The sequence below is a fragment of the Cervus elaphus genome, chromosome 5, assembly GCF_910594005.1.
Source record: "Cervus elaphus chromosome 5, mCerEla1.1, whole genome shotgun sequence".
NCBI classification, from domain to species: domain Eukaryota; kingdom Metazoa; phylum Chordata; class Mammalia; order Artiodactyla; family Cervidae; genus Cervus; species Cervus elaphus.
Window position 1 is genome coordinate 62,068,119 of NC_057819.1, and position 27,813 is coordinate 62,095,931.

The window sequence follows — 27,813 nt, forward strand, 5'->3', positions numbered from 1 at the left end:
CATCTGGTGGTGTCCGTGTGTAGAGTCTTCTCTTGTGTTGTTGGAAGAGGGTGTTTGCTATAACCAGTGTGTTCTCTTAGCAAAACTCTAGCTTTTGCCCTGCTTCATTCTGTACTCCAAGGCCAAACTTCCCTGTTACTCCAGGTATCTCTAGACTTCCTACTTTTACATTCCAGTCCCCTTTGATGAAAAGGACATCTTTTTTTTGGTGTTAGTTCTAGAAGATCTTATAGGTCATCATAGAACCATTCAACTTCACCTTCTTTGGCATTAGTGGTTGGGCATAGACTTGGATTACTGTGATACTGAATGGTTTGCCTTGGAAACAAACAGACCATTCTGTCATTTTTGAGATTGCACCCAAGTACTGCATTTCGGACTCTTTTGTTGACTATGAGGGCTACTCCATTTCTTCTAAGGGATTCTTGCCCACAGTAGAAGATGTAATGGTCATCTGAATTAAATTTGCCCATTTCGGTCCATCTTAGTTCACTGATTCCTGAAATGTCAATGTTCACTCTTGCCATCTCCTGTTTGACCACTTCCCATTTACCATGGACCTGACATCCCAGGTTCCAGTGCAATATTGTTCTGTACAGCATTGGACTTTACTTTCACCACCAGACATCTCCACAAACGGGTGTTGTTTCTGCTTTGGCTCAGCCTCTTCATCCCTCTTGGAGCTTTTTCTCTGCTCTTCTCCAGTAGCATACTGGGCACCTACCAACCTGAGGAGTTCATCTTTCAATGTCATATCTTTTTTGCATTTTCATACTGTTCATTAAGGATCCAGTTGATATGAATTTAATTTGGATTTCTTATTTCCTTGAGTGACAGTTTTCAATCCAGGAAGTGTTGCATTAGAAGAGAAAACTGACTTGGAGTGAATTATATAGAAACGTATCTTGGAGCCATTGTACACTCAACAATTCAAAAGCCTTTCTCATACACTCATTTGAAGGCCCTATGTTAGGCGTTTTGAGGAAAAATACTGATAACTAATGCTGGGTTAGTGCTACCTGTCGTTGACTGTGCTAGATGATTTACACTTCTGCTGTTATAACTTAGTCACTCAGTCGTGTCTGACTCTTTGTGACCCCATGGACTGTATCCCTCCAGGCTCCTCTGTCCATGGGATTCTCCAGGCAAGAACACTGGAGTGGGTTGCCATGCCCTCCTCCAGGGGATCTTCCCGACCCAGGGGTCGAACCCAGGTTTCTTATGTCTCCTGCATTGTCAGGTGGGCTGAAGACTCTAGGGTTGTTCTGTTGGTTGTGATGACACAGGGAGGTTCTGGGATCAGAAGTCTCCTCTGGAAAGGCTGCCCTGGCAGTGGTCGTGGCGCGGGCAGGCTGGCGGTGACTGAGGCGGCCTCTGGTGGAGCTGTCCAGAAGCTGAGGACCGGGAGTGGTTGCTGTATCAACAAATGCTGCAGAGAACATTGTGGTTTTCTTTTCAGCTTCCCTTCAGGTCGCCTTCTAGGGCTTGGTTTTTAAATTCTAACTTTTAAACATTCTAGCATAAATTCCTGCTGAATTTGGAATTGCCTTCAATTTTAGCAGGGAAAAAGGAAACAAGCCAAAAAGCTAAATTTTGAAAAACTGTGTCCACCAATGACCTGTATTATGAGGAAGGAGTGAGTGAGTTCTGAGGAGCGAGGTGTTCAGCCACCCGCAGTTTTCATCAGGTTAAGGGTGGCCAGAAAGGGACTCACACGCACACCCACGTTTCTGCCTGACTGCTCACCTGTCAGACTGCCGGACACACACTTAGGGGAGGCGTGTTTATTCCTCAGGGCAGGGCTAACTGGTGCATCTCAGCGCTGGCTTTCAGTGGCCTTGGGTTTCTTAGCAAGACACACCACTCCTGGCTTTACCATCAGTAAGTCCTTTGACATATAAACTCCTAAAAGGAATACTTTATTTTTTTTTTTAAGAGAAGAAAGTTAAGAAAGAGAAAAGATTGAGTTGGGAAGTGTAATAGCCCTTGGGAATTATGAAAAAAAATTCCATAAGCCTCCAAAATAATACATAAAATAGTAGTAAATAATGATACATATTTTGTCATTTGATGCATTTGAACTGTGGAGAAGACTCTTCAGAGTCCCTTGGATTGCAAGGAGATCAAACCAGTCAATTTTAAAGGAAAAGGAAATCAATGCTGAATATTCATTGGAAGGACTGATGCTGAAGCTGAAGCTCCAATACTTTGGCCACCTGATGTGAAGAGCTGACTCTTTAGAAAAGACCCTGATGCTGGGAAAGATTGAAGGCAGGAGGAGAAGATGTCAGAGGACTAGATAGTTGGATGGCATCACCGACTTAATAATCATGAGTTTGAGCAAGCTCCAGGAGGTGGTGAAGGACAGGGAAGCCTGGCATGCTGCAGTCCATGGAGTTGCAATGAGTTGGACACAACTGAGCTACTGCACAATAATAACAGTGGTAAACATACGTATCATCACAGAAATAGTCAGTTTACCTGTGTGTGCTCAGTTGCTTCAGTTTTGTCTGACTCTTGTGACGCTATGGACTGTAGACTCTCAAGCTCCTCTTCTTGAGATTCTTCAGGCAAGAATACTGGAATGGGTTGTCATTTCCTACTCTAGGGGATTTTCTTCACCCAGACATAGAACCCATGCCTGCCAGCATTTCTTGCATTGCAGACGTCATCTTTACCTACTGAGCCACCTGGGAAGCCCTTTTCAGTTTCAGTTCAGTTCAGTCGCTCAGTTGTGTCCAACTCTTTGAGACCTCATGGACTGCAGCACGCCAGGCCTCCCTGTCCATCACAAATTCCCGGAGTTTACTCAAACTCATGTCCATTGAGTCAGTGATGCCATCCAACCATCTCATCGTCGGTCGTCCCCTTCTCCTCCTGCCTTCAGTCTTTTCCCAGCATCAGGGTCTTTTCAAAGAGTCAGCTCTTTGCATGAGATGGCCAAGGTATTGGAGTTACAGCTTCAACATCAGCCCGTCCAATGAACACCCACGACTCATCTCCTTTAGGATGGACTGGTTGGATCTCCTTGCAGTCCAAGGGACTCTCAAGAGTCTTCTCCAACACCACAGTTCAAAAGCATCAATTCTTCAGTGCTCAGCTTTCTTCACAGTCCAACTCTCATATCCATACATGACCACTGGAAAAACCATAGCCTTGTCTAGACGGACCTTTGTTGACAAAGTAATGTCTCTGCTTTTTACTATGCTGTCTAGGTTGGTCATAACTTTCCTTCCAAGGAGTAAGCATCTTTTAATTTCGTGGCTCCAATCACCATCTGCAGTGATTTTGGAGCCCAGAAAAATAAAGTCAGCCACTGTTTCCACTGTTTCCCATCTATTTCCCATGAGGTGATGGGACCAGATGCCATGATCTTAGTTTTCTGAATGTTGAGCTTTAAGCCAACTTTTTCACTCTCTTCTTTCACTTTCATCAGGAAGCTCTTTAGTTCCTCTTCAGTTTCTGCTGTAAGGGTGGTGTCATCTGCATATCTGAGGTTATTGATATTTCTCCCAGCAATCTTGATTTCAGCTTGTGCTTCATCCAGTCCAATATTCTCATGATGTACTCTGTGTATAAGTTAAATAAGCAGGTGACAATATACAGCCTTGACGTACTCCTTCTCCTATTTGGAACCAGTTTGTTGTTCCATGTCCATTTCTAACTGTTGCTTCTTGACCTGCCTACAGATTTCTCGGGAAACAGGTCAGGTGGTCTGGTATTCCCATCTCTTGAAGAATTTTTCACAGTTTGTTGTGATCCACACAGTCAAAGTCTTTGGCATAGTCAATAAAGTAGAAGTAGCTGTTTTTCTGGACCTCTCTCACTTTTTCGATGATTCATTGGATGTTGGCAATTTGATCTCTGGTTTCTCTGCCTTTTCAGTTTACCGAAGAATTTAGAGATATTTGTGTGTTAGACTGGGGACTTCAGCTTTTTGTTAGGTGGGAACCTATCATTTAGTTTTATCTTTTTTTTCCCTCTGGTTCCTAGTTTTAAAAAAAATCCTTGTGATGCCGCAGAGGAATTCTTGCTGTTTTAGGGTGGTAAAGGAGTTGGTTGAGCCAGGGCTGCTGTCTGGGTGCTGAACCCTCCAGAGGGCGTGTGCTGTGGGTGACTACCTTGTTCATCGGTGATGCCGTGAAAGTCTCCTTTTCTTTACTTCATTGAGATCAACAGTAACACAGTATCAAAGAAGAGGAGCACAGTGTCAGTTTTCATGATACTAATTGAAAGCACTGTGTCTAGGGGAGAACTGTATTAATGGGGCTGTGTATAGGAGGACGGCTGAGATGAGAAGCAAGGGGATGCTTCCTCTATTTCTGTATGATTCTATGTGGAAACTTACCCACATAGTCGATAAGCTGAATAAATAATAAGCACTGTCTTTTGCAGCAGGTTTCTGCGCATGGCCGATCTTCTTCCAATGTCAACGGAGGGCCTGAAGTTGATCGTTGCCTGAGTCCTGAAGGTAGTTCTCAGTATGTTTACTTTTTTGTAACAGAAGCCATCCGTGTGAACTTGGCGGACCCACACACCCCCTTGTGCTTTACGATGGTCTCCCTAAACACCATGAGGTCATGACTCCAGTTAAACTGTTCAGCCTTAGTTGTCAGGGGTCGCATCAGTGTTAATTAAGCAATCCCAATTTCAAACTTTAGTTCTGGGTTTCCATTATTTTTCCCTAGTGGCAATCTGCTGGGAAAGATTGAGAACAGGAGGAGAAGGGGACAACAGAGGATGAGATGGCTGGATGGCATCACTGACTCGATGGACTTGAGTTTGAGTAAACTCTGGGAATTGGTGATGGACAGGGAGGCCTGGCATGCTGCAGTTCATGTGGTCACAAAGAGTCGGACACGGCTGAGCCACTGAACTGAACTGAACTGAACCTGCCTACAATTCCTAAATGTAGACTTTCGTTTTTCTTAGATACTCCAAGTAGGCTTCTTTCTTTGATGCGTGCTGTGTACAGTCCACTTGAGGATGCATTGTGAAAAGTGGTCAGTCTTAACCACTTCCTCCTCCTGCCCCCCGCCCCCCGACCTTCTTTCTGAGATAACTTTGAGCCAGAAATTTGCATTAACTTAACTTAGCTTAATTCATGACTGGCCAGAATTTTCTTTACTAGAAAATCTTGAAAAAAAAAAAAAAAGGTCTAAGATTAAATCCCCACCATCACCCCCTTCCCCTTTCCCCAGAATTGACAAAAAATTTAGAGTTTTAGTTAGACTTCCCTATTACCCAAAGTTAATCACTTATTTTCAGGTGATACTTCAGGAATTTGTTCAGTTCAGTCGCTCAGTTGTGTCCGACTCTTTGCGACCTCATGGACTGCAGTACACCAGGCTTCCCTGCCCATCACCAACTCCCGAAGCTTACTCAAACTCATGTCTGTTGAGTTGGTGATGCGATCCAACCATCTCATCCTCTGCTGTCCCCTTCTCCTCTTGCCTTCAATCTTTCCCAGCATCAGGGTCTTTTCCTATGAGTCAGCTCTTCACATCAGGTGGCCAAAGTATTGGAGTTTCAGCTTCAACATCAGTCCTTCCAATGAACACCCAGGACTGATTTCCTTTCGGATAGACTGGTTGGATCTCCTTGCAGTCCAAGAGACTCAGAAGAGTCTTCTTGATTTTGTTGGTTTCTGATTTTAGCCAACAAGGCTAAAAGGAAATTGGTGATTCAGGTGTTTTATTAAGAAAATATGCTCAGAGGATTTTCTTTAGTTTTACTATAGATATAGAAGTGCATTTAGATTTGTTGTTTTACAAATATGTAAAAATCAAGGTGAAATGTGATGTATTCATCAGAGTATGCATTTACCCTTTCTTGCAGGTGTGAATGGAAACAGGTGCTCTGAGTCGTCGACTCTTCTTGAGAAATACAAAATTGGGAAAGTTATTGGAGACGGCAATTTTGCAGTCGTCAAAGAGTGCATGGACAGGTGAGGGAAGATAATCGCTTGTTCACTGATGCATACATTTCTGCCTTGGAATTTATTCTTACCTGAATGAACAGAAGGCCTTCTCAAAGACTCTGCCCTAGGGACTAGAGGTTTTGCCTGCTCACGGGCAGCTTGACTGCAGCTCGCCAGGCTCCTCTGCCCATGGGATTCTCCAGGCAAGAATACTAGAGTGGGTTCATGCCCTTCTCTAGGGGATCTTCCTGACCCAATGATCAAACCTGCATCTCCCTCATTGCAGGCAGATTCTTTACTGTCTGAGGCACCAGAGAAGCCCTTCCCCGTAATATAAACCAAATATTGCCTTGGATTTCTAATGAGCCTTTAGAAGTCATATTTTAGATGCCTGTTGCTTGGGCAACAATCTGTGTAACCAGAGCTAAGTAAAGGAGCTGCTTTCTGCACCATATAATGAGCAGTAAACCTCCACCAAAGATGTAGCAAAACAGAAAAACTGCAGTTACCAGAACTTTCTGGACACCTCACCTCCTGCCCATCCCCCACAAGAAAAATTACCTCCTAGAATAGCTAGAAAAACAGCCTATAAGTCCAAAGACTCTAAACTGAATCTTTTCCAGTTTTAATAGTTTACCATTTCAGAAATCAAGACCTTAAAATAAGGCTGGAAAAGCAGAAATATTTTAATATGTGCAAAAGTTAGCTGATTCTGATCTTGAATAAAGTCAGAACTCATGTATCCTGGACTACTGATAATATGAAATTAAATATTAAATGAGGGGGTTCCTGCAGGTATTAAATGAATTAATACAACTATAGCATTGAGAACAAAGCCTGGCACAGGTAAGTGCTGTAGGAGATTTTATTTTTTTTAATGAATCGTTTTCTTTCCCATTTTTCTCTGGCTCAAGGATGAGACCTGATACATCTCTCAAAGTAGAAAGCAGGTTTATACTTTACACACATATATACAAACATGACTGAGTGACTAACACACTATATATACATGCACAAATGCGCACTAAGTTGCTTCAGTTGTGTCCAACTCTTTGCAGCCCTATGGACTGTAGCCTGCCAGACTCCTCTGTCCCTGGATTCTCCAAGCAAGAATATTGGAGTGGGTTGCCATGCCCACCTCTTCCCACCCAGGGAATGAACCCACATCTCTTACGTCTCCTGCATTGGAAGATGGGTTCTTTACCACCAGATATCAGTCAGTCAGTTCAGTCACTCAGTCGTGTCCGACTCTTTGCGACCCATGAATCGCAGCACGCCAGGCCTCCCTGTCTATCATCAACTCCCGGAGTCTGCCCAAGCACATGCCCATCAAGTCGGTGATGCCATCCAGCCATCTCATCCTCTGTCATCCCCTTCTCCTCCCGCCCCCAATCCCTCCCAGCATCAGGGTCTGTTCCAATGAGTCACCTCTTCGCATGAGGTGGCCACAGTATTGGAGTTTCAGCTTCAGCATCAGTCCTTCCAATGAACACCCAGGACTGATCTCCTTTAGGATGGACTGGTTGCATCTCCTTGCAGTCCAAGGGACTCTCAAGAGTCTTCTCCAGCACCACAGTTCAAAAGCATCAATTTTTTGGCGCTCAGCTTTCTTCACAGTCCAACTGTCACATCCGTACATGACCACTGGAAAAACCAGAGCCTTGACCAGATGGACCTTTGTTGGCAAAGTAATGTCTTTGCTTTTTAATATGCTATCTAGATTGGTCATAACTTTGCTTCCAAGCAGTAAGCATCTTTTAATTTCATGGCTGCAATCACCATCTGCAGTGATTTTTGGAGCCCAGAAAAAATAAAGTCAGCCACTGTTTCCACTGTTTCCCCATCTATTTGCCATGAAGTGATGGGACCAGATGCCATGATCTTAGTTTTCTGAATGTTAAGCTTTAAGCCAACTTTTTCACTCTCCTCTTTCACTTTCATCAAGAGGCTTTTTATTTCCTCTTCACTCTCTGCCATAAGGGTGGTGTCATCTGCATTTCTGAGGTTGTTGATATTTCTCCTGGCAATCTTGATTCCAGCTTGTGCTTCTTCCAGCCCAGCGTTTCTCATGATGTACTCTGCATATAAGTTAAATAAGCAGGGTGACAATATACAGCCTTGATGTACTCCTTTTCCTATTTGGAACCAGTCTGTTGTTCCATGTCCAGTTCTGACTGTTGCTTCCTGACCTGCATACAGGTTTCTCAAGATGCAGGTCAGATGGTCTGGTATTCCCATCTCTTTCAGAATTTTCCACAGTTTATTGTGATCCATACAGTCAAAGGCTTTGGTGTAGTCAATAAAGCAGAAATAGATGTTTTTCTGGAACTCTCTTGCTTTCGATGATCCAGCAGATTTTGGCTATTTAATCTCTGATTCCTCTGCCTTTTCTAAAGCCAGCTTGAACATCTGGAAGTTCACAGTTCACATATTGCTGAAGCCTGGCTTGGAGAATTTTGAGCATTACTCTACTAGCATGTGAGATGACTGCAATTGTGTGGTAGTTTGTACATTCTTTGGGATTGCCTTTCTTAGGGATTGGAATGAAAACTGACCTTTTCCAGTGCTGTGGCCACTGCTGAGCTTTCCAAATTTGCTGGCATATTGAGTGCAGCACTTTCCCAGCATCATCTTTCAGGATTTGAAATAGCTCAACTGGAATTCCATCACCTCCACTAGCTGTGTTCGTAGTAATGCTTTCTAAGGCCCACTTGACTTCACATTCCGGGATGTCTGGCTCTAGGTGAGTGATCACACCATTGTGATTATCTGGGTGGTGAAGATCTTTTTTGTACAGTTCTGTGTATTCTTGCCACCTCTTAATATCTTCTGCTTCTGTTAGGTCCATACCATTTCTGTCCTTTATCGAACCCATCTTTGCCTGATATGTTCCCTTGATATCTTTAATTTTCTTGAAGAGATCTCTAGTCTTTCCCATTCTGTTGTTTTCCTCTGTTTCTTTGCATTGATCGCTGAGGAAGGCTTTCTTATCTCTCCTGGCTATTCTTTGGAACTCTGTGTTCAAATGGGAATAACTTTCCTTTTCTCCTTAGCTTTTCGCTTCTCTTCTTTTCACAGCTATTTGTAAGGCCTCCTCAGACAACCATTTTGCCTTTTTGCGTTTCTTTTCCATGGGGATAGTCTTGATCCCTGTCTCCTGTACAATGTCACGAACCTCCGTCCATAGTTCATCAGGTACTCTTGTCTATCAGATTTAGTCCCTTAAATCTATTTCTCACTTCCACTGTATAGTCATAAGGGATTTTATTTAGGTCATACCTGAATGGTCCTGTGGTTTTCCCTACTTTCTTCAATTTAAGTCTGAATTTGGCAATAAGGAGTTCATTATCTGAGCCACAGTCAGCTCCTGATCTTGTTTTCCCTGACTGTGTAGAGCTTCTCCATCTTTGGCTGCAAAGAATATAATCAGTCTGACTTTGGTGTTGACCATCTGGTGATGTCCATGTGTAGAGTCTTCTCTTGTGTTATTGAAAGAGGGTGTTTGCTATGACCAGTGCATTCTCTTGGCAGAACTCTATTAGTCTTTGCCCTGCTTCATTCTGTACTCCAAGACCAAATTTGCCTGTTACTCCAGGTGTTTTCTTGACTTCCTACTTTTGCATTCCACTCCCCTATAATGAAAAGGACATCTTTTTTAGGTCTTAGTTCTAAAAGGTCTTGTAGGTCTTCATAGAATCGTTCAACTTCAGCTTCTTCAGCATTACTGGTTGGGGCATAGGCTTGGATTACTGTGATATTGAATGGTTTGCCTTGGAAATGAACAGAGATCATTCTGTCGTTTTTGAGCTTGCATCCAAGTACTGCATTTTGGACTCTTTTGTTGACCATGATGGCTACTCCATTTCTTCTAAGGGATTCCTGCCCACAGTAGTAGATATAATGGTCATCTGAGTTAAATTCACCCATTCCAGTCCATTTTAGTTTGCTGATTCCTAGAATGTCGACATTCACTCTTGCCATCTCCTGTTTGACCACTTCCAATTTGCCTTGATTCATGGATCTAACATTCCAGGTTCCTGTGCAGTATTGCTCTTTACAGCATCAGACCTTGCTTCTATCACCAGTCACATCCACAACTGGGTATTGTTTTTGATTTGGCTCCATCTCTTCATTCTTTCTGGAGTTATTTCTCCACTGATCTCCAGTGGCATGTGGGCGCCTACTGACCTGGGGAGTCCCTCTTTCAGTATCCTATCATTTTGCCTTCTCATGCTGTTCATGGGGTTCTGAAGGCAAAAATACTGACGTGGTTTGCCATTCCCTTCTCCAGTGGACCACATTCTGTCTATATACCATATACTAATTTAAATAAAGTTTATTCTTCCAAGGTAGGCCATCAGTGTTACTATGACCACTTGGCAAATGTAGCTTGTGATTGAGAGAATTAATGTGTTCTGAGAATACCACAGTGTTCTTTGTTGAACTGTTCTCCTGAATTCTGAAAGATGTATTTTTGGCATGTTCAGCTTAAATGATGTTAAAGGTGGTTAAAGGTTAAATAACATCATCCAGATTCTTGTGTCCAAGGAAATGATGTCTCTCACTCACTTCTCTTACTTCATACTTTATCACTGGAGAAGGAACATGGCAACCCAGTCCAGTATCCTTGCCTGGAGAATCCCATGGACAGAGGAGCCTGGCGGGTGGTCCATGGGGTCTCAGAGAGTTGGACACGCCTGAAGTGACTGAGCACGTGCAGACTGGGGTGTTGAGAGGTGTGGGTGAGACGGCTCCAGGTCTTCACTGCAGTTTGACTGAGAAATGGACAGTGGAAGTCTAGGGACTTCTCAGTTTTGAATTGTGGCCTGATGGGCTAATGGATTCATGTAAAGACATTGATAAAAGAAATTTTTCTGTTACTTTGATTCATTTTTCTAAATTTTATTCTGTCTCCTAAGAGAACTATTTTTGAGATTTAAGTGTGGGAAAATATCTTTCGTCCAGCTCTGATGCAACAGAATTTAACTATTTTAAATATGTGAGTTACTTAATAATATTGTAATGATTGATATTTATAAAAGGAGATTGACAGTGTGGCTTTGTGGGTTTTTAAAAAATCTTTTTGGGGGGATTTTTCTCCCAGACTCCACTCAGCATCCTCTCTGGTGTATAGAGGAGGAAACCGGTCTGTCTTCCCAGAGTCTGCTGGAGAGGAAATCAGGAAGGATGGTGTCTTTGATGTGTGTCTTTATATGGCCTTCCTCTGTTTATTCATAGGTCAACCGGAAAGGAGTTTGCCCTGAAGATTATAGACAAAGCCAAATGTTGTGGAAAGGTACAGTATATGTGACTATTTTGTAAAAGAAACTAAAACACTTAGAGCCGTTTGCTGTGGTGAAGGAATTTAGTGGTGATTTGATGAGCTCGTAACAGGAATTAACTGCTGGTAGTATTTGGGGAAACCATATCATGCTTTTTTTTTCCTGCCATTTTTCTGAAACCTTAATCCTAAAACAGTATCTTTATTTGATCTTTGTCCTAACCATCGAAAAATGTAAGTTCTCTTCTCTGGGAGATGCCTATTTCAGAACCCAGCCACACAAAAAAAGCTGTGTCAGGAACAGTGAGGGGTCTGAGACTTGACCCTACTTTCAGACTAACAAATTAGCCTTCTAGCTTTGTGGCAGAAGATACAGCATTCCTGCATCAGAGACCAAAAAACAGTTACTCGTGGCATAGCAGGCAGCGTGGGCTCCATGCTCACGTTGGTTCCTCTTACCTCCCAAGGCCCATAGTTGGGTTTGTATCCCAGTGGAGGATCCCCAAGCCTAGGAAACCCCAGTCTTAGGAGGGAGCCACTAGTATCCTCAGAGGAGGACGTTATTACCGTGGTCAGGAGACAGATCTGTCCTCCTGGCCAGGGCAGACACCGTCTTTGTGTTCCAAGTATGTTTGCCGTACAGACATCCTTGGAAAGATACTTGTAACGAGAGCTGACGCGGGATGTGCGCACACACCGTGGATTGTCTCTCCAAGTGGATGAACTTTTTTCTCTGTCCCACTCTCAAGATCCAACTGGGGGAAAAAAAATCAAATGGTGGGATGCTGCTAGATTACTGGTATTTTAACTATATTTGAAAAGATAAATATTTTCTAATAATGACGACAAAGACCTTTTTAGATTCCTTTCTGGTAGGTAGCCTAACAGGTAAGAGATCAGGCTCTGGAACTCATGGTCCAACTCTGAACTCCTGGCATTTGAAATGTGGCCAGTCTGAACTGAAATGTTTGCTAGGTGCAAAACACACATCAGATTGTGAAGACTTAATACTCAAAGAAGAATGTAAGATACTTAATATCTTTTGTATTTGATTACATGGTGAAATGGTAATATCTTGAATATTTAAATAAGTCATAAATTTTACCTGCTTTTTATATTTTTTAGCATGGCTACTAGAAAATTTAGATTTACATGGGTGGATCACATTGCTGTTGAACAGTGCTACTCTAGACAGATTGTATTAAGTTTAATCCTGTGTCTTCTTGCTGTGTGACCTTGGAAAAATTAGTTAGGCCCTCTGTGCCTCTGTTTCTTCCTAATAATTAATAAAATGCAGTTATTAATAATGTTTAAGATATAAGTTATTGTGAATTAATTAAGGCATGTAAGATATGTAGAAAAGTACCAGTATATAGTAAAAGTTTAACACTTGTTAGCTGTTAATATTATTAATAGGCCAGAGGGAGTCAGAACTTATAACTAGGAGGACTTGATATGACAATGGTGGTCTTATATTTATGGAACTCATAAAACTGTTCTTCATCAGACATTTACAAAATAGTGTATTTTTAACAGAAAACCTAAAATAATTATGGTAAAATTTCTCAGAGTCCCAGAATGTAAATCCAATAGGCAAATTTGTCATATACTTTTTTTCTTTTTACTGCATTGTGACAGCTAATGAAGCAGAGTCTGTGCAAAATGCTCCCTTTTCTTTGAATAAGGTTTTTCTAAATTTAATTTTCTTTAAATAATTCTGTGTTTTTTTACCTATCGTGCTGACAATCTGATTATATTTTCAACTGCTGAGCCTTTCTCCGTGTGGAAGTGGGTGTTGCTCTTTGTATCTGATATTGTGTGATTTAAGCAGAATGTGTTGTAATTTGGGGAGCCAGGTTCTAAATAATTGCATTAAAGTATTTCTTCATAAAAAGTTTAAAAATAATTATGATGGAAAGAATACTGTTTACCTGATTAAAATTTAAGCAGCAGTCTCAGTAGTTGAAAAAAAGATCTTCATGCAAAAAAATACAGTCTGATAACACCAAGTGTTAAGGCAAATGAATAGGCCACTTCAAACATTTGGGTGAAGAAAAAAAAATTGAGGTATTGTTTTTCCTTGTAATTGAATGTCATTGTATTTTTATAATTCATGCTCATATAGTTAGTTTTCACCCTTCTATTTTGCTTACTTGAACAATTATTTCCACATTGTATGAAATTATAATTTCAAAACGTTAAAAAAAAATGGACAGTTGATTACTGTGTTGGTTTCAGATGTACAGCAAAGTGAATCAGTTGTTTCTTTTCAGATAATGTCAGTATTTCATTGTGGGTCCTTATAGGATGTACAGTAAATCCTTGTGGCATGTCTGTTTTATGTGTAGTAGTTTGTATCTGTTCATCTCATACTTGTTTTCAATAAGTAGATTTTTCCACTGAATTTTATACTTCGGAAAAAATGGTATAGAGAATTTTCTTTTTAAACAAAATCTTCAGGTATTAAGACACTCTCCTGGGGCATTGTTCATTACCTCTGTTTTGTGAGATGTACACAGAAAAGTAATAATGCTGAAAACAATATCTGCCATTTATCAAAATGTAATGTTTATCCAAAATGTATTATCTATCCAAATGTATTATCTATCCATTTATCAAAGTGTATTATCTATCAAGGCTTGGACATTTTAAGAATTTTGCACATTATCTTTAATGACTTGCAAAACAGATGTTTTATAGATAAAGAAATAGAAACACATATTAGATAGCTTCCCAGAAGTCACACAGAGGCAGAGCGGTGATCGGATCTTTGGGTTAGTCCGTCACGCTCCTGCTCCAAGTTCAATTTCTGCCTTTGTTCCTGTAAGAAGAAGCTGGGGAAAAATTCTTAACGTCTGACTTTCTATTTGCTTTTTCTGTAATGTGTATGAGTGTTATTAGATTAATTCACTGTTTATCTAACATCTGATGTTTGTGTGAGATGCTGTGCTAGGAATAGGGTGATTTAACATACAAATTAATACCAATTCTGTAAGGAGTGTTTGGGAGTTCAGGGAAGCAGATGAGAAGCAGATGCTCAGTGGCGATGCCTTAGAGAAAGAAGTGTTGGAGCTGAACTTGAGCGGTGGGTAGTGGCAGACTACAGTCCATGGAGTCACAGACAGTCAGATGTGACTGAACGTGTGTGTGCATGCAGGGCTTAAATAGGCAGGAATGACAGAAGGGCCTTAGAGGCGGTCAGCACAGCCTGAGCAGGGGCCCAGGAGGTGGAAAGCACGTTGGGTTCTTCCAAGTAGGAGACTTTCTTAAATTGAAGTATAGTTCATTTATAATGTTGTGTTTCTGGTTTACAGCAAAAAGATTCAATTATACATATATTTTTTTAAATTATAGGTCATTACAAGATAGTGAATATAGTTCCCTGTGCTATGTAGTAGGACCCGGTTGTAGTAGGAGTATACTGGTTTGTATCCGTTAATACCAAACTCCTCATCTATCCCTTCCCCACCCCCTTTCCCTTCTGGTAACCATAGTTTGTTTTCTGTATCTGTGAGTCTGTTTCTGTTTCGTAGATAAATTCATTTGTGTCATATTTTAGATTCACATACAAGTGGTTTAGGGCTTCCCTGGTAGTTCAAACGGTAGAGGGTCTGCCTGCAATGCAGAAGACCCGAGTTTGATCCCTGGGTAAGGAAGATCCCCCGGAGGAGGAAATGGCAGCCCACTGCAGTATTTGGTATCGTATGGTGTAATATACGTCTCTGTCTGACTTACGTCGCTCAGTATGATCATCTCTAGGTCCATTTCGGTTGCTGCACATGGCATTATTTCATTCTTTGTATGGCTGAGTATGACGCTTCCCTGGTGGCTCAGAGGATAAAGCGTCTGCCTGCAATGCGGGAGACTTGTGTTCAATCCCTGGGATGGGAAGATCCCCTGGAGAAGGGAATGGCAACCCACTCCAGTATTCTTGCCTGGAGAATAGAGGAGCCTGGCGGGCTACAGTCCACGGGGTTGCAAAGAGTTGGACATGACTGAGCAACTTCACTTTCACTTTCATGGCTGAGTATATTTCATTGTATATATGTACCACATTTCCTTTGTCTGTTTATCTGCTGATGGACATTTAGGTTGCCTTCACGTCTTGACTATTGTAAATAGTGCTGCAGTGAACATTGGGGGCATGTATCTTTTTGAATGAGCATTTTCTCCGGGCATATACCCAAGAGTGGGATTGCAGGATGATATGGTAACTCTACTGTTGTTTTTTTTTAAGGAAACTCCACACTGTTCTCCTTAATGGCAGCACTAATTTTTATTCCCACCAACAGTGTCTGAAGGTTCCCTTTTCTCTACACCCTTCTCTAGAATTTATTATTTATAGACTTTTTAATGATGGCCATTCTGACTGGCGTGAAGTGATACCTGATTGTAGCTTTGATTTACGTTTCTCTGACAATTAGCAGTGTTAAGCGTATTCTCATGTACCTATCGGCCAGCTGTAAGTTTTCTTCGGAGAAATGTCTTTTTAGGTCTGCCCATTTTTTGATTTGGTTGTTTGTTATTTTGAGTTGTCTGAGTAGTTTATATATTTTGGAAATTAAACCCTTGTTGGTTGCATTGTTTGCAAATATTTTCTCCCAGTCTGTAAGTTGTCTTTTTATTTTGTTTGTGGTTTCCTTTGCTGTATGAAAGCTTATAAGTTCAATTAGTTTATTTTTGCTTTTATTTCTGTTGCTTTGGGAGACTGACCTAATGTCAGAATGTTTTGCCTGTATTCTCTCCTTGGAGTTTTATGGCGTCCTATTTTGTATTTAAGTCTTTAAGCCATTTTGAGTTTTTTTGTGTGTATATGGTATGAGGGAATGTTCTGACTTCATTGATTTACATACAAAGTAGGAGATTTTTGCAAGATCTACCTTGGGGCCAGATTTATGGAGGCTTCTGAGAAGGCTATGATGTTGATAAATTTAAGAATTCTTCTATGCCTAATATTCTAAATGTAATTGTTCTGAATATTTACTGAATTCCCACAGTGTGTGAAGCCTGGCGCTTTCTGTAGTGTGCTTAGAAGTGGCCCTTCCTTCCCTTTCTCCCCAGAGTTCTGCATTCATTATCTACATGTTATGGGTCGGGGCAGGACAAAAATCTAAATGTATGCTATATTAGCTTCCTGAGGCTGTTGGAATAACTTCCCAACCAGCTTGATGACTTACAACATTTTTCTCACTGTTTCAGGGGCTGAAGTCTGAAATCCACTTTCCCTCTGCAGGCCGTGGGGGGAAATCTATCTGTTCCTTGACTCTAAGTAGCTTCTGGTAGCTGACAGTATTCCTTGGCTTGGAGGAACACATCACTCCAAATTCTGCCTCCATCTTCACATCTCCCTCTCTTCTTTGTGTTTATTTTTCTTCTGCTGACTGTGAAATTTCCCTCTGCCTCTGTCTCAGAAAGACACTTGTAATGGCACCCAGAAAATCTACAGTTTTTGCTTTGTTGCAGTGACTTTAATCATACCCCCAGAGACATTCTTTTCCTCAAGTACAGTAGTATTTACAAGTTCTAGGCATTAAGACCTGATAACTTTTTGTGGCCATTATTCAACCAACCACAGTCATCACATATAACTATTGAGCATCTCGTCTCTCTCAACGTGTCATCCTCAGTGGTGCTCACCCCACAATATACATACTGGCTGTAAAACTTGTAACAGTGAGCAGTGAGTGATGTGATTACTCAAGAATGAACCGTGCTGGTTCCTGCAGAGCAAGGTAAACAAAGACCTCCAAGAGAGCAGGGTGAGAACTGCGGCCGGAGTGAGCGCAGGGGGCTCTGAGGACAAATTCGAGGGTTTCCTAACCCAGCTGTGGTTAAGCAGGGGAGGCTACCTGGAGGAGGTGAGATCCCCCATCATTCTGAGGAATGAATAGGAGTTCACCAAGAAGTGGGGGAAGAAAGTTCCAGACAAAACTGCCTTTGCAGATGCCTGGAGGCCTAGAAAAAAATTGGCAAAAGGGGTAAAGAGGGAATGGGCATATTTTGAGGCTACTGAGAAGGCGGGGGTGGGTGACTGATGAGCTGGGCAGGAGGACGCGGGAGGGAGGGTCAGGGTAGAATGCCCTTCTGCTCCGGGCACCCAGGTCCATTCAATGAGACAAAGGACACAGGCAGGAAAGACTGGACGCTAGACGAATCGTTTGGTTTGGGAGCATTGTTTATCCCCCAGATCCATTTGTCTCTGGCTCTATCTATCTGTCTCTCTTTTAGATGTTAAAAACTACCCTGGCCAAGGATAAGGCTGTACCCTTTGCCAAGTTGGCAGTTTTCTTTGTCATTTATTCTCACACACAAAACCATGGCATACCGCCAGGAAATGATTCATATGTAAATTATTTGGAGTTAGAATCATGAATCACTTAACATAAATAATGGTGGGTGGTTGAATAATGTACGTTCAGTACAGTTCGAGACAAAAGTGATGTTCATCTTGTATTTAGAAATATTTTTCTGGAAAATGTAACCTAGAGAGGATGTATTAGAAACAATGATTACATATGGGCTGTATAAGAAGTAGAAAGATAACATTTGTAAAGATTTTTGTGCACCGTTCGTTTTGCTTCTGAGGATGGTTTACTTTAAAAAGTGGATTGTTCCTTCAAAGACATTTTTACAGGCATAGTCAGAGGTTGGGAAACAAATAGGCCCCACATCCCAACAAAACCCTTCAGTATGTGCACAGAATACTAGGCATTGTCGAGTAGCATACAGCAAGCCAAGATAATAAATAGTGGTGGAAAAAATGTTGTTGGAATATCCACTTAATATTTGAAATGTAACACGGCCGGAGGCCCAGGGCCAAGTTACACAGTGCGTCCCAGAAGAGGCTCTGCTGTGCCTTTGCATGAAGAAGATGACTTTGGAGAGGTGCAGGCTCCCTGCGTTCTGGACTCTTTATTTTAGCTCCAGTCAGCGCATTCTTGGGGTACTGGTGATGCAAATTATTTTATATATGTCCCTGGAAATTAGCATCACATGCAGAGCCCCTACATAGAGGTACATTTATAGACTCTCCCCAACCTCGGGCGATGGAGAGGAGGGAGGAGAACTGACATGATAGATCCATTTAGCTTCAAAATCAAACGCCTGTTTTTCTCCTTTGTCGACTTGGCGTCACACAGAGTGAAATAAACTCATTCAGTTGCCTTTACCTGTTCACAGAGGTACAGCCACCTCTGCGGTTACTGTGATTAAGGACTCGGTTGGCACAGATGAGCCAAAGGCTTCTAAAGACGTGTGTGAACATGGCTGGTTTTCTGAGTCTTTGTCCCCGTGGCCAAAAGGGCTTGGCTGCCCAGCCGCTCACCCTGGGAGCACCCAGGGCTCTGTGCCCGCCTGGTGACGCCGCCGCCCTGGAGGTCAGCGCCGTGCGACTGGGGCCGGGTCGGCAGCCCGGCGGCCTCTCCACCGTGCTCAGTTAGGGTCTGAGACCTGCCACCCTTCCCCGGGTGCCAAGTCCGGAACCAGCTACATCTTCCCAGCCCTCCTCATGAGTAGGCATAGGTGCTCCGCTTTGCACGAAGCCTGGTGTGGTCCTGCCTTGAGCCTACCTCAGGCCTATGCTTCCTCTAGTTCCAGCCTTTCATGGAGTCAGTTTCAGCCTGACAGCTGTCATTTTCATTTTGAAAGATTCCAAAAGATGTGGGCTTGGAGGTCAGGAATCTAGGTTTGCATCCCCCGCCCCTCAAAGAACTGCTCTAAGAATAACTGTGGAGATGGTACTCAAGCACCCTGCACAGTGACAGAAAGGGGCTCGTTTCCTAGGCAATGTGGTTCTTTTCTTTCTCCTGGGTGCCTGCTAAGTCACTCAGTCATGTCCGACTCTTTTTGACCCTAGGGACTGTGACCCGCCAGGCTCCTCTGTCCACCAGATTTCCTAGGCAAGAGTACTGGAGTGGGTTGCCATGCCCTCCTCCAAAGGCTCTTCCTGATTTCCTGAGGCTTCTGCATTGCAGGCAGATTCTTTACCACTAAGCCCCCAGGGAAGCCCCTTTCTCTCCCCTGCTTCTGTTTAACATTTGCGCTGTCATTTGCTAACATTTGGACAAACACGGTGCATTCAGCATTCAAAAAACAGCAGTCACCATGTACAGGAGGCTGCAACAGACTTCTGTCTGGATATTATTTACTTGCTTGTTATAATTTATGCTTCCGTCTATTGTCCAGAAATATTTGAGATTGCTTTGAGTAAAAATACACATATGCATGGAGGCATGGAGATAAGAGCGGAACCATAAACGGTACACTGAACTAGAGATAAGATAATGATCTTACTACTGCAGTGGGACATTCAGTTTAGCTCTGAGATCTATGAGAGCAGAGGAGACACAGACACACATTATGGATATATATGCACATATGTGTGTTTAGGTAGCAAATGATCACTCTTATAAGGTAAACTTACATAAAGAAAACTTTTTGAAAACCTAAAGTGTATAATAGGGCAATTATCAGTCTTACAGAACATTCCCTAAATAATTCATTATCACAGTTAACGAGGATCAACAAATGTGATATTATTGAGAGATCTTTAATGTTTCATAATAAAACAGAGCAGTCATTGTTCATGATTCATGGGCTGGCATACTAAGAATAATTCCTTAATGCCGTGAGGAAACATTTTGCTACGGTGCTGTTCCCAACCACATTGCTCACCAGGACTGACAATCAGGTGGTATTTTCAGAGAAGTGATTAGAGTTGAAATGAGGATGGTGGTCACCTACTATGTGTTTCCTGACTTCTGAAATATAAGATAAGGAACATCTATCTGGTGAGTGGTTTCATACCCAAATACAGAGGAGGAAAGTTTCTTTTTCACAAATTTCAGCACATAATTCAAATTCATGTTGGTAAATAGTTTAAAAGCTAAAAATGTTTATAAGGCTGGAAGTTGTATCCCATAAGTATGCCAAATTTCCTTACATGCTGTCTTCATTTCTGAGTGTGTACTGAGAGGGAAAAGTAATTCCAGCTGCATTACAAAGCACAGTGTGGCAAGCCCAAGCTTTCGCAGCATCATGAGCTGTTAAAGTGTTGGAAACGAAGACGAGGCAGGAGGGAGCGAGTCTAGCGGTCCAGATAGCACACCGCGCCCGTTGCGGGCTGTTTGAAGTCCTTCCGTTAGCTTCAGTGAGCTGCCACACCGGCTTGGCTTGTTCGCAGGGTGCGGTTTGTCTCCGCTCCTGCAGGCTCAGATCCACAGCCTGTGTTGTCCTCTGACACGCAGGAACAGAGCCTGTTCCGTCGTGTCTGATCCACCCCTCTAAATCCTTTTCCCCAGGAACATCTGATTGAGAATGAAGTGTCGATCCTGCGCAGAGTGAAGCATCCGAACATCATCATGCTGATTGAGGAGATGGAGACGGCCACCGAGCTCTTCCTGGTGATGGAACTGGTCAAGGTGAGAGGTGGAGAGATCCCAGGAGAGTCTGTCAGTGCTGGATCCCAAGACTGAGCAGTATTCTGAGAGACCCTCCCTGGAAATGCACATTGCCGCCGTGAGACTTTCCTTATTTATGAAATGGATCTTTATTCATTTGAGCAGCACTTGTGACATTCTTTTTCTGATCTCCTTCAGGCTGATGAGCTTTGTTTGTCCCCTTCATAGCCCTGCCACTGTTGATTTTTTTAATTAAACTTATTTTTATTTTGTATTGGAGTATACCCGATTAACAACGTTATGATAGTTTAAGGTGGACAGCAAAGGGACTCGGCGTCCGTATACGTGTGTCCATTCTGCTCCAAACCCCCTCCCATCCAGGCTGCCCCACGGCATTGAGCAGAGGTCCCTGGGGCCTTGTTGCTTCTGCATCTTAAACATGGCAGTGTGTACATGTCCATCCCAAGCCCCTAAGTATCCCTTCCTCCCACCCTTCCCCCTTGGTAACTGTAAATTCGTTCTCTGAGCCTGTGAGTCTGTTTCTGCCACTGTTGATGTTTTGATGTGCTCTTTTACATGTTCTCCAGGGTGGAGATCTCTTTGATGCAATTACCTCCTCAACCAAGTATACGGAGAGGGACGGGAGCGCCATGGTGTACAACCTGGCCAACGCCCTCCGGTACCTGCACGCCCTCAACATCGTGCACCGGGACATCAAGCCCGAGAACCTCCTGGTACGTCATCTCTGCCTTTTCCGTTCCAACTCAGGCCTCTCTCCCTTTAAAGTGACGGAAATCACGTGCAGACAGTTATGTGCAGACTGTGACATTTTAAAATCTACACCAACCCTGCAGGTCAGGGGCCAAGAGAAGTGAAATCTAGAAAATCAAGTCAGTGACCATAAAGTCTTAATGGATTCCTTGAACTGATCTGCACTTCCACGTTTACTGTTTACCAGACATTAGAAAGCATATTTTCTTTCTTCTTTTTTTGAGAAGTTCTTTATTTGTGTATTTACTTTTGGCTGTGCTGGGTCTTTGCTGCTGTGGGCCTTTCTCTAGTTGTGGTGCGGGGGCCTCTCACTGCAGTGGCTTCCCTTGTGTGGAGCGTGGACTCTAGGGCTGGAGCCTCAGCAGTCACAGAACACGGGCTCAGTAGCTGCACAGGCTCAATCGTGGTGGCTCAGAGGCTTAGCTGCTCCGTGGCACGTGGGATCTTCTGAGACCAGGGATCGAACCTGTGTCTCCTGCATTGGCAGGCAGATTCTTTACCTGGGAGCCACAAGGAAAGCCCAGAAAACCCATTTTCATTTGTGTTTTAATGGATGGTACTAACTGGAGAAAGACAAACAAGAAATTACTTTATGAGGCAAAAAATTCTGATGAATAAATTGGTGACAGAATTAGAGGCTCATGGGAGACAGAAGTGGAAGGGTTCATTTATGTGCAGGACAGAACTCTGAAAATATAACATAGTCCGTTCATCTCAGCTTTACGGGTATGGAAATAGAGCCCCCGGGATGCTGACTTTTCTTGTTTGGAAGTCTCCTTTGTCCTGTTGCTCTGCAGACGAGAGTCTTACTTTGATATGGAGCTCAGCTTCACAGTCTGGTCCCAGTTCTCCCTTCCAGCCTCTTGTCCTGGTCCTCCCTTCCCTACCCATCTGGCCAGCATGGCACTCACCTTAAAGCCAGATGTAACTCACTGCATGGTGGCCTTAATCACTAGATGTAGCTTGCTGACTGGGGACAGTCCTCATGTCTACATTGTAGGGAAATGTAAGAGAAGGCAATTTCTGAGTTCTCCGTACACAGATCCACCAGAACACACAAGGTACTTGGCCTGTTCCCACCTTTCAGGGCTGAGCATCACCATCATCATCCTTACTTTCTGGCAGGTGAGGTTATCTGCATCTCCTGTATCATGTTCATCCACACACAGGTTTCCCCAGGCCCCCAGAGTTGGTGAAGACCAGACTTTTATCAGCAGTGGTAAACCTCATTGTTGATGTCCAAACTGGTCATCATAAAGTGACACGATGCTCAGTTGGTAAAGAATCCACCTGCCCATGCAGGAGACCTGGTTTCAATCCCTGGAGAAGGAAATGGCAGCCCACTCCAGTATTCTTGCCTGGAACATTCCGTGGACAGAAGAGTCTGGTGGGCTATATTCCTTGGAGTGACAAGAGTCGCACACAACTTAGTGACTAAACCGCCACCATACTGGTCTCGTTTGCAGCATCCTGTCCCCCAGCAAACAGGTTCATCTCATAAGATACCGAACAAGGCATGTCTTCTTGACATCACCCCAGCCTCCCTGAGCAGAGGCAGTCAGTCCTGGCCACCTCTGGTTTCTGCTGCACTTACCATGGTTCTGTGAGTTTATCATTTATTTATCTGTCATTTTCTCTAGGTCAGTTCAGTTCAGTTGCTCAGTCGTGACTGATTCTTTGCAACCCCATGGACTGTAGCACGCCAGGCCTCCCTTATCCATCGCCAACTCCCAGAGTTCACCTCAAACTCATGTCCATTGAGTTGGTGATGCCATCCAACCATCTTATTCTTTGGCCTCCCTGACTCCTCCTGCCTTCAATCTTTCCCAGCATCAGGGTCTTTTCCAGTGCATCAATTCTTTGCATCAGGGGGCCAAAGTATTGGAGTTTCCACTTCAACATCAGTCCTTCCAATGAACATTCAGGATTGATCTCCTTTAGGATGGACTGGTTGGATCTCCTTGCAGTCCAAGGGACTCTCAAGAGTCTTCTCCAACACCACAGTTCAAAAGCGTCAATTCTTCGGTGCTCAGCTTTCTTTATAGTCCAACTCTCACATCCATACATGACTACTGGAAAAACCATAGCTTTGACTACATCGACTTTTGCTGGCAAAGTAATGTCTCTGCTTTTTAATATGCCGTCTAGGTTGGTCATAACTTTTCTTCCAAGGAGCAAGAGTCTTTTAAGAGTCATTAAGAGTCTTTCATGGCTGCAGTCACCATCTTCAGTGATTTTGGAGCCCCAAAAATAAAGTCTGTCACTGTTTCCCCATCTATTTGCCATGAGGTGATGGGACCAGATGTCATGATCTTAGTTTTCTGAATGTTGAGTTTTAAGCCAACTTTTTCACTCTCCTCTTTCACTTTCATCAAGAGGCTCTTTAGTTCTTCTTTGCTTTCTGCCATAAGGGTGGTGTCGTCTGTATATCTGCAACCTTGATTCCAGCTTGTGCTACATCCAGCCCTGCGTTTCTCATGATGTACTTTTCATATGAGTTCAATAAGTACAGTGACAATATACAGCCTTGATGTACTCCTTTTCTTATTTGGAACCACTGTATTGTTCCATGTCCAGTTCTAACTGTTGCTTCTTGACCTGCATACAGATTTCTCAAGAGGCAGGTCAGGTGGTCTGGTAATCCAATCTCTTTAAGAATTTTCAAGAGTTTGTTGTGATCTACACAGTCAAAGGCTTTGGCATAGTCAATAAAGCAGAAACATGTTTTTCTGGAACTCTCTTGCTTTTTCAATGATCCATCAGATGTTGGCAATTTGATCTCTGGTTCCTCTGCCTTTTCTAAAACCAGCTTGAACATCTGGAAGCTCATGGTTCACATACTGTTGAAGCCTGGCTTGGAGAACTTTGAGCATTACTTTGCTAGCGTGTGAGATGAGTGCAATTGTGCGGTAGTTTGAGCATTCTTTGGCATTGCCTTTCTTTGGGAATGGAATGAAAACTGACCTTTTCCAGTCCTGTGGCCACTGCTGAGTTTTCCAAATTTGCTGACATATCAAGTGCAGCACTTTCCCAGCATCATCTTTCAGGATTTGAAATAGCTCAACTGGAATTCCATCACATCCACTAGCTTTGTTCATAGTGATGCTTCCTAAGGCCCACTTGACTTCACATTCCCGGATGTCTGGTTCTAGGTGAGTGATCACACCATCATGATTATCTGGGTCGTGAAGATCTTTTTTTGTACAGTTCTTCTGTGTATTCTTGCCACCTCTTAATATCTTCTGCTTCTGTTAGGTCCATACCATTTCTGCCCTTTATTGTGCCCATCTTTGCATGAAATGTTCCCTTGGCATCTCTAATTTCCTTGAACAGATCGCTAGTCGTCCCCATTCTCTAGATAGTAAGCACCCATAGAGCAGGTGAGTGTTCAGTCACCTATATGTCCTGGGTGGTGAATGAGCGCACAGTGGGTGAGAAATCAATGGCTGGTGACTGACCGCTGATGGTCACTCAGCTCGCCTGAAGCTCACACTCACACGCAGGTCTTCACACCGTGCGTCCCGCGTGCAGCACACCAATGATTATTGAGCAGAGTGTGCTTTGATGGGTAGGCTTTGGCGCCATTCTTGGGCCCTCCTGATCCACAGTTGCGTTTCCCCTTTGGATAGTGCCGTTTGATCATTTTTCAGCATCCACTTAAAAGCATGTGACGTCTGTTTTCCTACCGTCTTCTGCCTTGTTTTTCTGTTAGGAAAGTAAATACCCCTGGTGTGTAAAGCACGATGTGTCCTGGGGCGTGGCGTTCTGACCTCTGAGGAGGGTGAGGACAGTGGTGAAGCAGGCCTCGGGCACATGGGGACCTGGTGTCCTGCTCCTGCACCAGGAGCTGCGGGGCGCGTCAGCATGCCCCCAACCCTGCACCGCTGGCCGAGTTTGAACGTGAGATTCCTGAGCAGAGGTGACGGGGCTCCCTGGGTGTTCCTGAGGACACCCTGCCCTCCACACCTGTCTCACCGCGGGGGTCGCAGATGCTGAGGGTCTCTAAGGGCTCGGGCGCTGCAGGGCTCGAGACGCAGCGGTGATGGCAGCGCCTGCCCCCTCGGCTGCTCCCGTGGGGGGCTCCGCGGGCCGGTGAGCCCTTCCGTAGACCCGAGGGTGTCCTGTCCAGCCCACTGATTCCATCCCTCCCCACCACCCCATGTCTCCACCTTCCCACTCACGCTTCCTTACTGTGCACGCAGGCTCAGGACCCCCTCCCTCATCCTTTGCTCTCGTTTCCCATCAGGGAGGAGACTGTGACGGGGACTGCCGGCTCCAGCCTGCCGAGTCTCCGACGGCGACTGGGAGACCGGAGTCGGGGCCTCGTCTGCCCCCGCTGCCCCGTCCGGGTATCCCCCCCGACCCCAGCCCTGCTCTGCCACCCAAAGGGAAGAAGGAGGAGGAGGAGGAAGAGGAGGAGGAGGGTGGTGAGCCTGCACGAGGTCTGCGCAGGGCTCCCGTGTGATACGCGAGGCCCGTGGGGTCGGGCCGTGGACACTTCACCGCATGTCTCAGTAAGATGTGCGTGCCACTGCCGACCCAAGGGGACCCCGGCAGACCTAGAGACAACCAGCAGGCTGGTGTCAGCCCGGGGTGGGAAAGTGCCAGTGCGGCGCTAGGAGCCCGTCCACGGAGGGACTGCCAGCCCCTTGCATCTCAGGATCCCGCCTGTGAGCGCCAGAGCGTTCAGACGGCTCATTTGCATCACCCGTCTGGCAGCCGAGTCGTGATTCAGACCCTGCCAGCCGAGATGTATGGGTCGCCGTGTCAGGGAGCACTCGGGTGGCCATTAGGGCTGTGAGTTACAGCCCGTGCGCCCGGTCAGAGTTAACTGAGAGAGACCAGTGATAAATCCCGCCTTTCCAGGGCTTCTGGGGCAGGCCGAGGAGAGGGCTGGCTTCTCATATTTGAGGGCCTTCTAAATCACGACGCTGACTTTTTATTTAGAGAACCTGCGGCCTGCAGTTTGTATGTGGGGTGTGCACGCCTTCCGTTTTTCAGTTTTGCATTCTGACAGCGGCTTGCAACAGGGCGTCTCCGCTGGTGGCGGAGCATCTGAGCTCGGCTGAGCGGCGTTCCCAGGGGTTGCTGGGTTACACCCCACCTGGAGCCTATACACCTGTGGCCTTTCAGACGCAGGGGCGTGCAAGGGATGGGAGTGGACTTGCTGGGGTCCCACATGGCCACCCGCTCGAAGCTTGATTTTTCTGGGCCTCAGTTTCCTCATCTATAAAATGGAATAATGCCTCTCTTCCTAGCTGCCCAGCAGGGTGACTACAGAAGTGCGATGAGGCGGTGTTTGGGAGACTGTGGGACTGGCCCTTCCAGGCCTGCGAGGATGGGCATTACTGAGGAGAAGTTAACTCTGCCAGAATGAGGCCTTGGAGTCACTGTGCATTTATCACCTCTTCCCTAAGATTGGTCTCCTAAAGCAAAGCCCTGTGTGTACGCGCCAGTGTTAGTTTCTTAAAGGAGTGTCATAAATGTGTGTGTGTGCATACGTGCGGATTTATAGAGGTATATGTATATTTTCCTGCTTTAAAGACAGTCTCCAGCTAAGACCTGAAATTTACATACATTCTTTTTCACATATTTGCCTCTGTGTCTAGCACTGAGGAGAGACGAATCGGATAAAATATTAGTTCAGGCTTGTCTGCCCTATTTGATACGTCCCTTTTGATATTTAGCCAGAGTACCACTTGCTCAAATGTTATTCGGTGATTATAGACTCTTCAGTCCCTTTCTATTTATGCTTCTGCATCTGATTCTGAATTCCTTGTAGGGGACGTGAAAAATCGGACTTCTGGGACCTCTTGAGTATCCAACAACAGCTCTTAAATACCCCTAGGCTTCCCTAAATTGAACACCTAAGATAAACATGATTTAAATAAAAAAAAGTACCTAATGAGTATACTGTAAAGTTGTAAAAACAAAATGACATTAACAAAACTTTTTTTTTACTCTTATGATACATTTAGAATTATAATGTTCTTATCACTGCAATTGCTTAGGGAATTTCTAAAGTCTGGGTTGCAATAAATGCATCATAAATTCTAACTATAATTCAGATTGTTCTCGTTAATGTTTACATTAAACATAATGGATGGAAAGTCAACCTAAGGCTAAGCATGACTAAGAACCTGGTTTCTGCTGCTTTAGGCTGAATCCTTAGTAGCTTTGAATATGCTCTGCTGAGCTGTGGGCTGACGCAGAGTGATAAATATCTGTGAGGGCCCCCAAATCCTCACCGCCAGTCCTGTGAAACTGGAAAGTCATAAAGATGCTTGCTGAGCATGGTCTCTAGTACATCAGTGTGGAAGCAGTTATTAAAATACCGAGGTGAACACTGTTCCTCTTCAGCTGCTGAGAAGCGTCACAAGCGAGAACAGTGTTTCAGTGTCATCCTTTAAAAATGCCTGTTAAGGTGGGGGTCATTGACATTG

General features: G+C 44.1%; 1 protein-coding gene across 6 annotated transcripts in view; it reads left to right on the forward strand.

Annotated features, from left to right (window-relative positions):
- The window catches only part of DCLK2 (doublecortin like kinase 2), a 181,644-nt gene that overhangs the window by 137,063 nt on the left and 16,768 nt on the right, over positions 1–27,813 (forward strand). For 3 of the 6 annotated variants that reach the window (XR_006341132.1, XM_043902583.1, XM_043902586.1), the window contains 5 exons: positions 4,396–4,471; positions 5,839–5,947; positions 11,159–11,216; positions 20,501–20,620; positions 21,187–21,333. Coding sequence is in view for 5 of the 6 variants with exons in the window: in XM_043902583.1 (XP_043758518.1) it covers positions 4,396–4,471; positions 5,839–5,947; positions 11,159–11,216; positions 20,501–20,620; positions 21,187–21,333 (510 nt within the window). In the remaining variant the exon portion in view is untranslated. The remainder of the gene's footprint in view (positions 1–4,395; positions 4,472–5,838; positions 5,948–11,158; positions 11,217–20,500; positions 20,621–21,186; positions 21,334–27,813) is intronic. The other 3 variants (XM_043902584.1, XM_043902587.1, XM_043902588.1) reach the window with 1 other exon arrangement.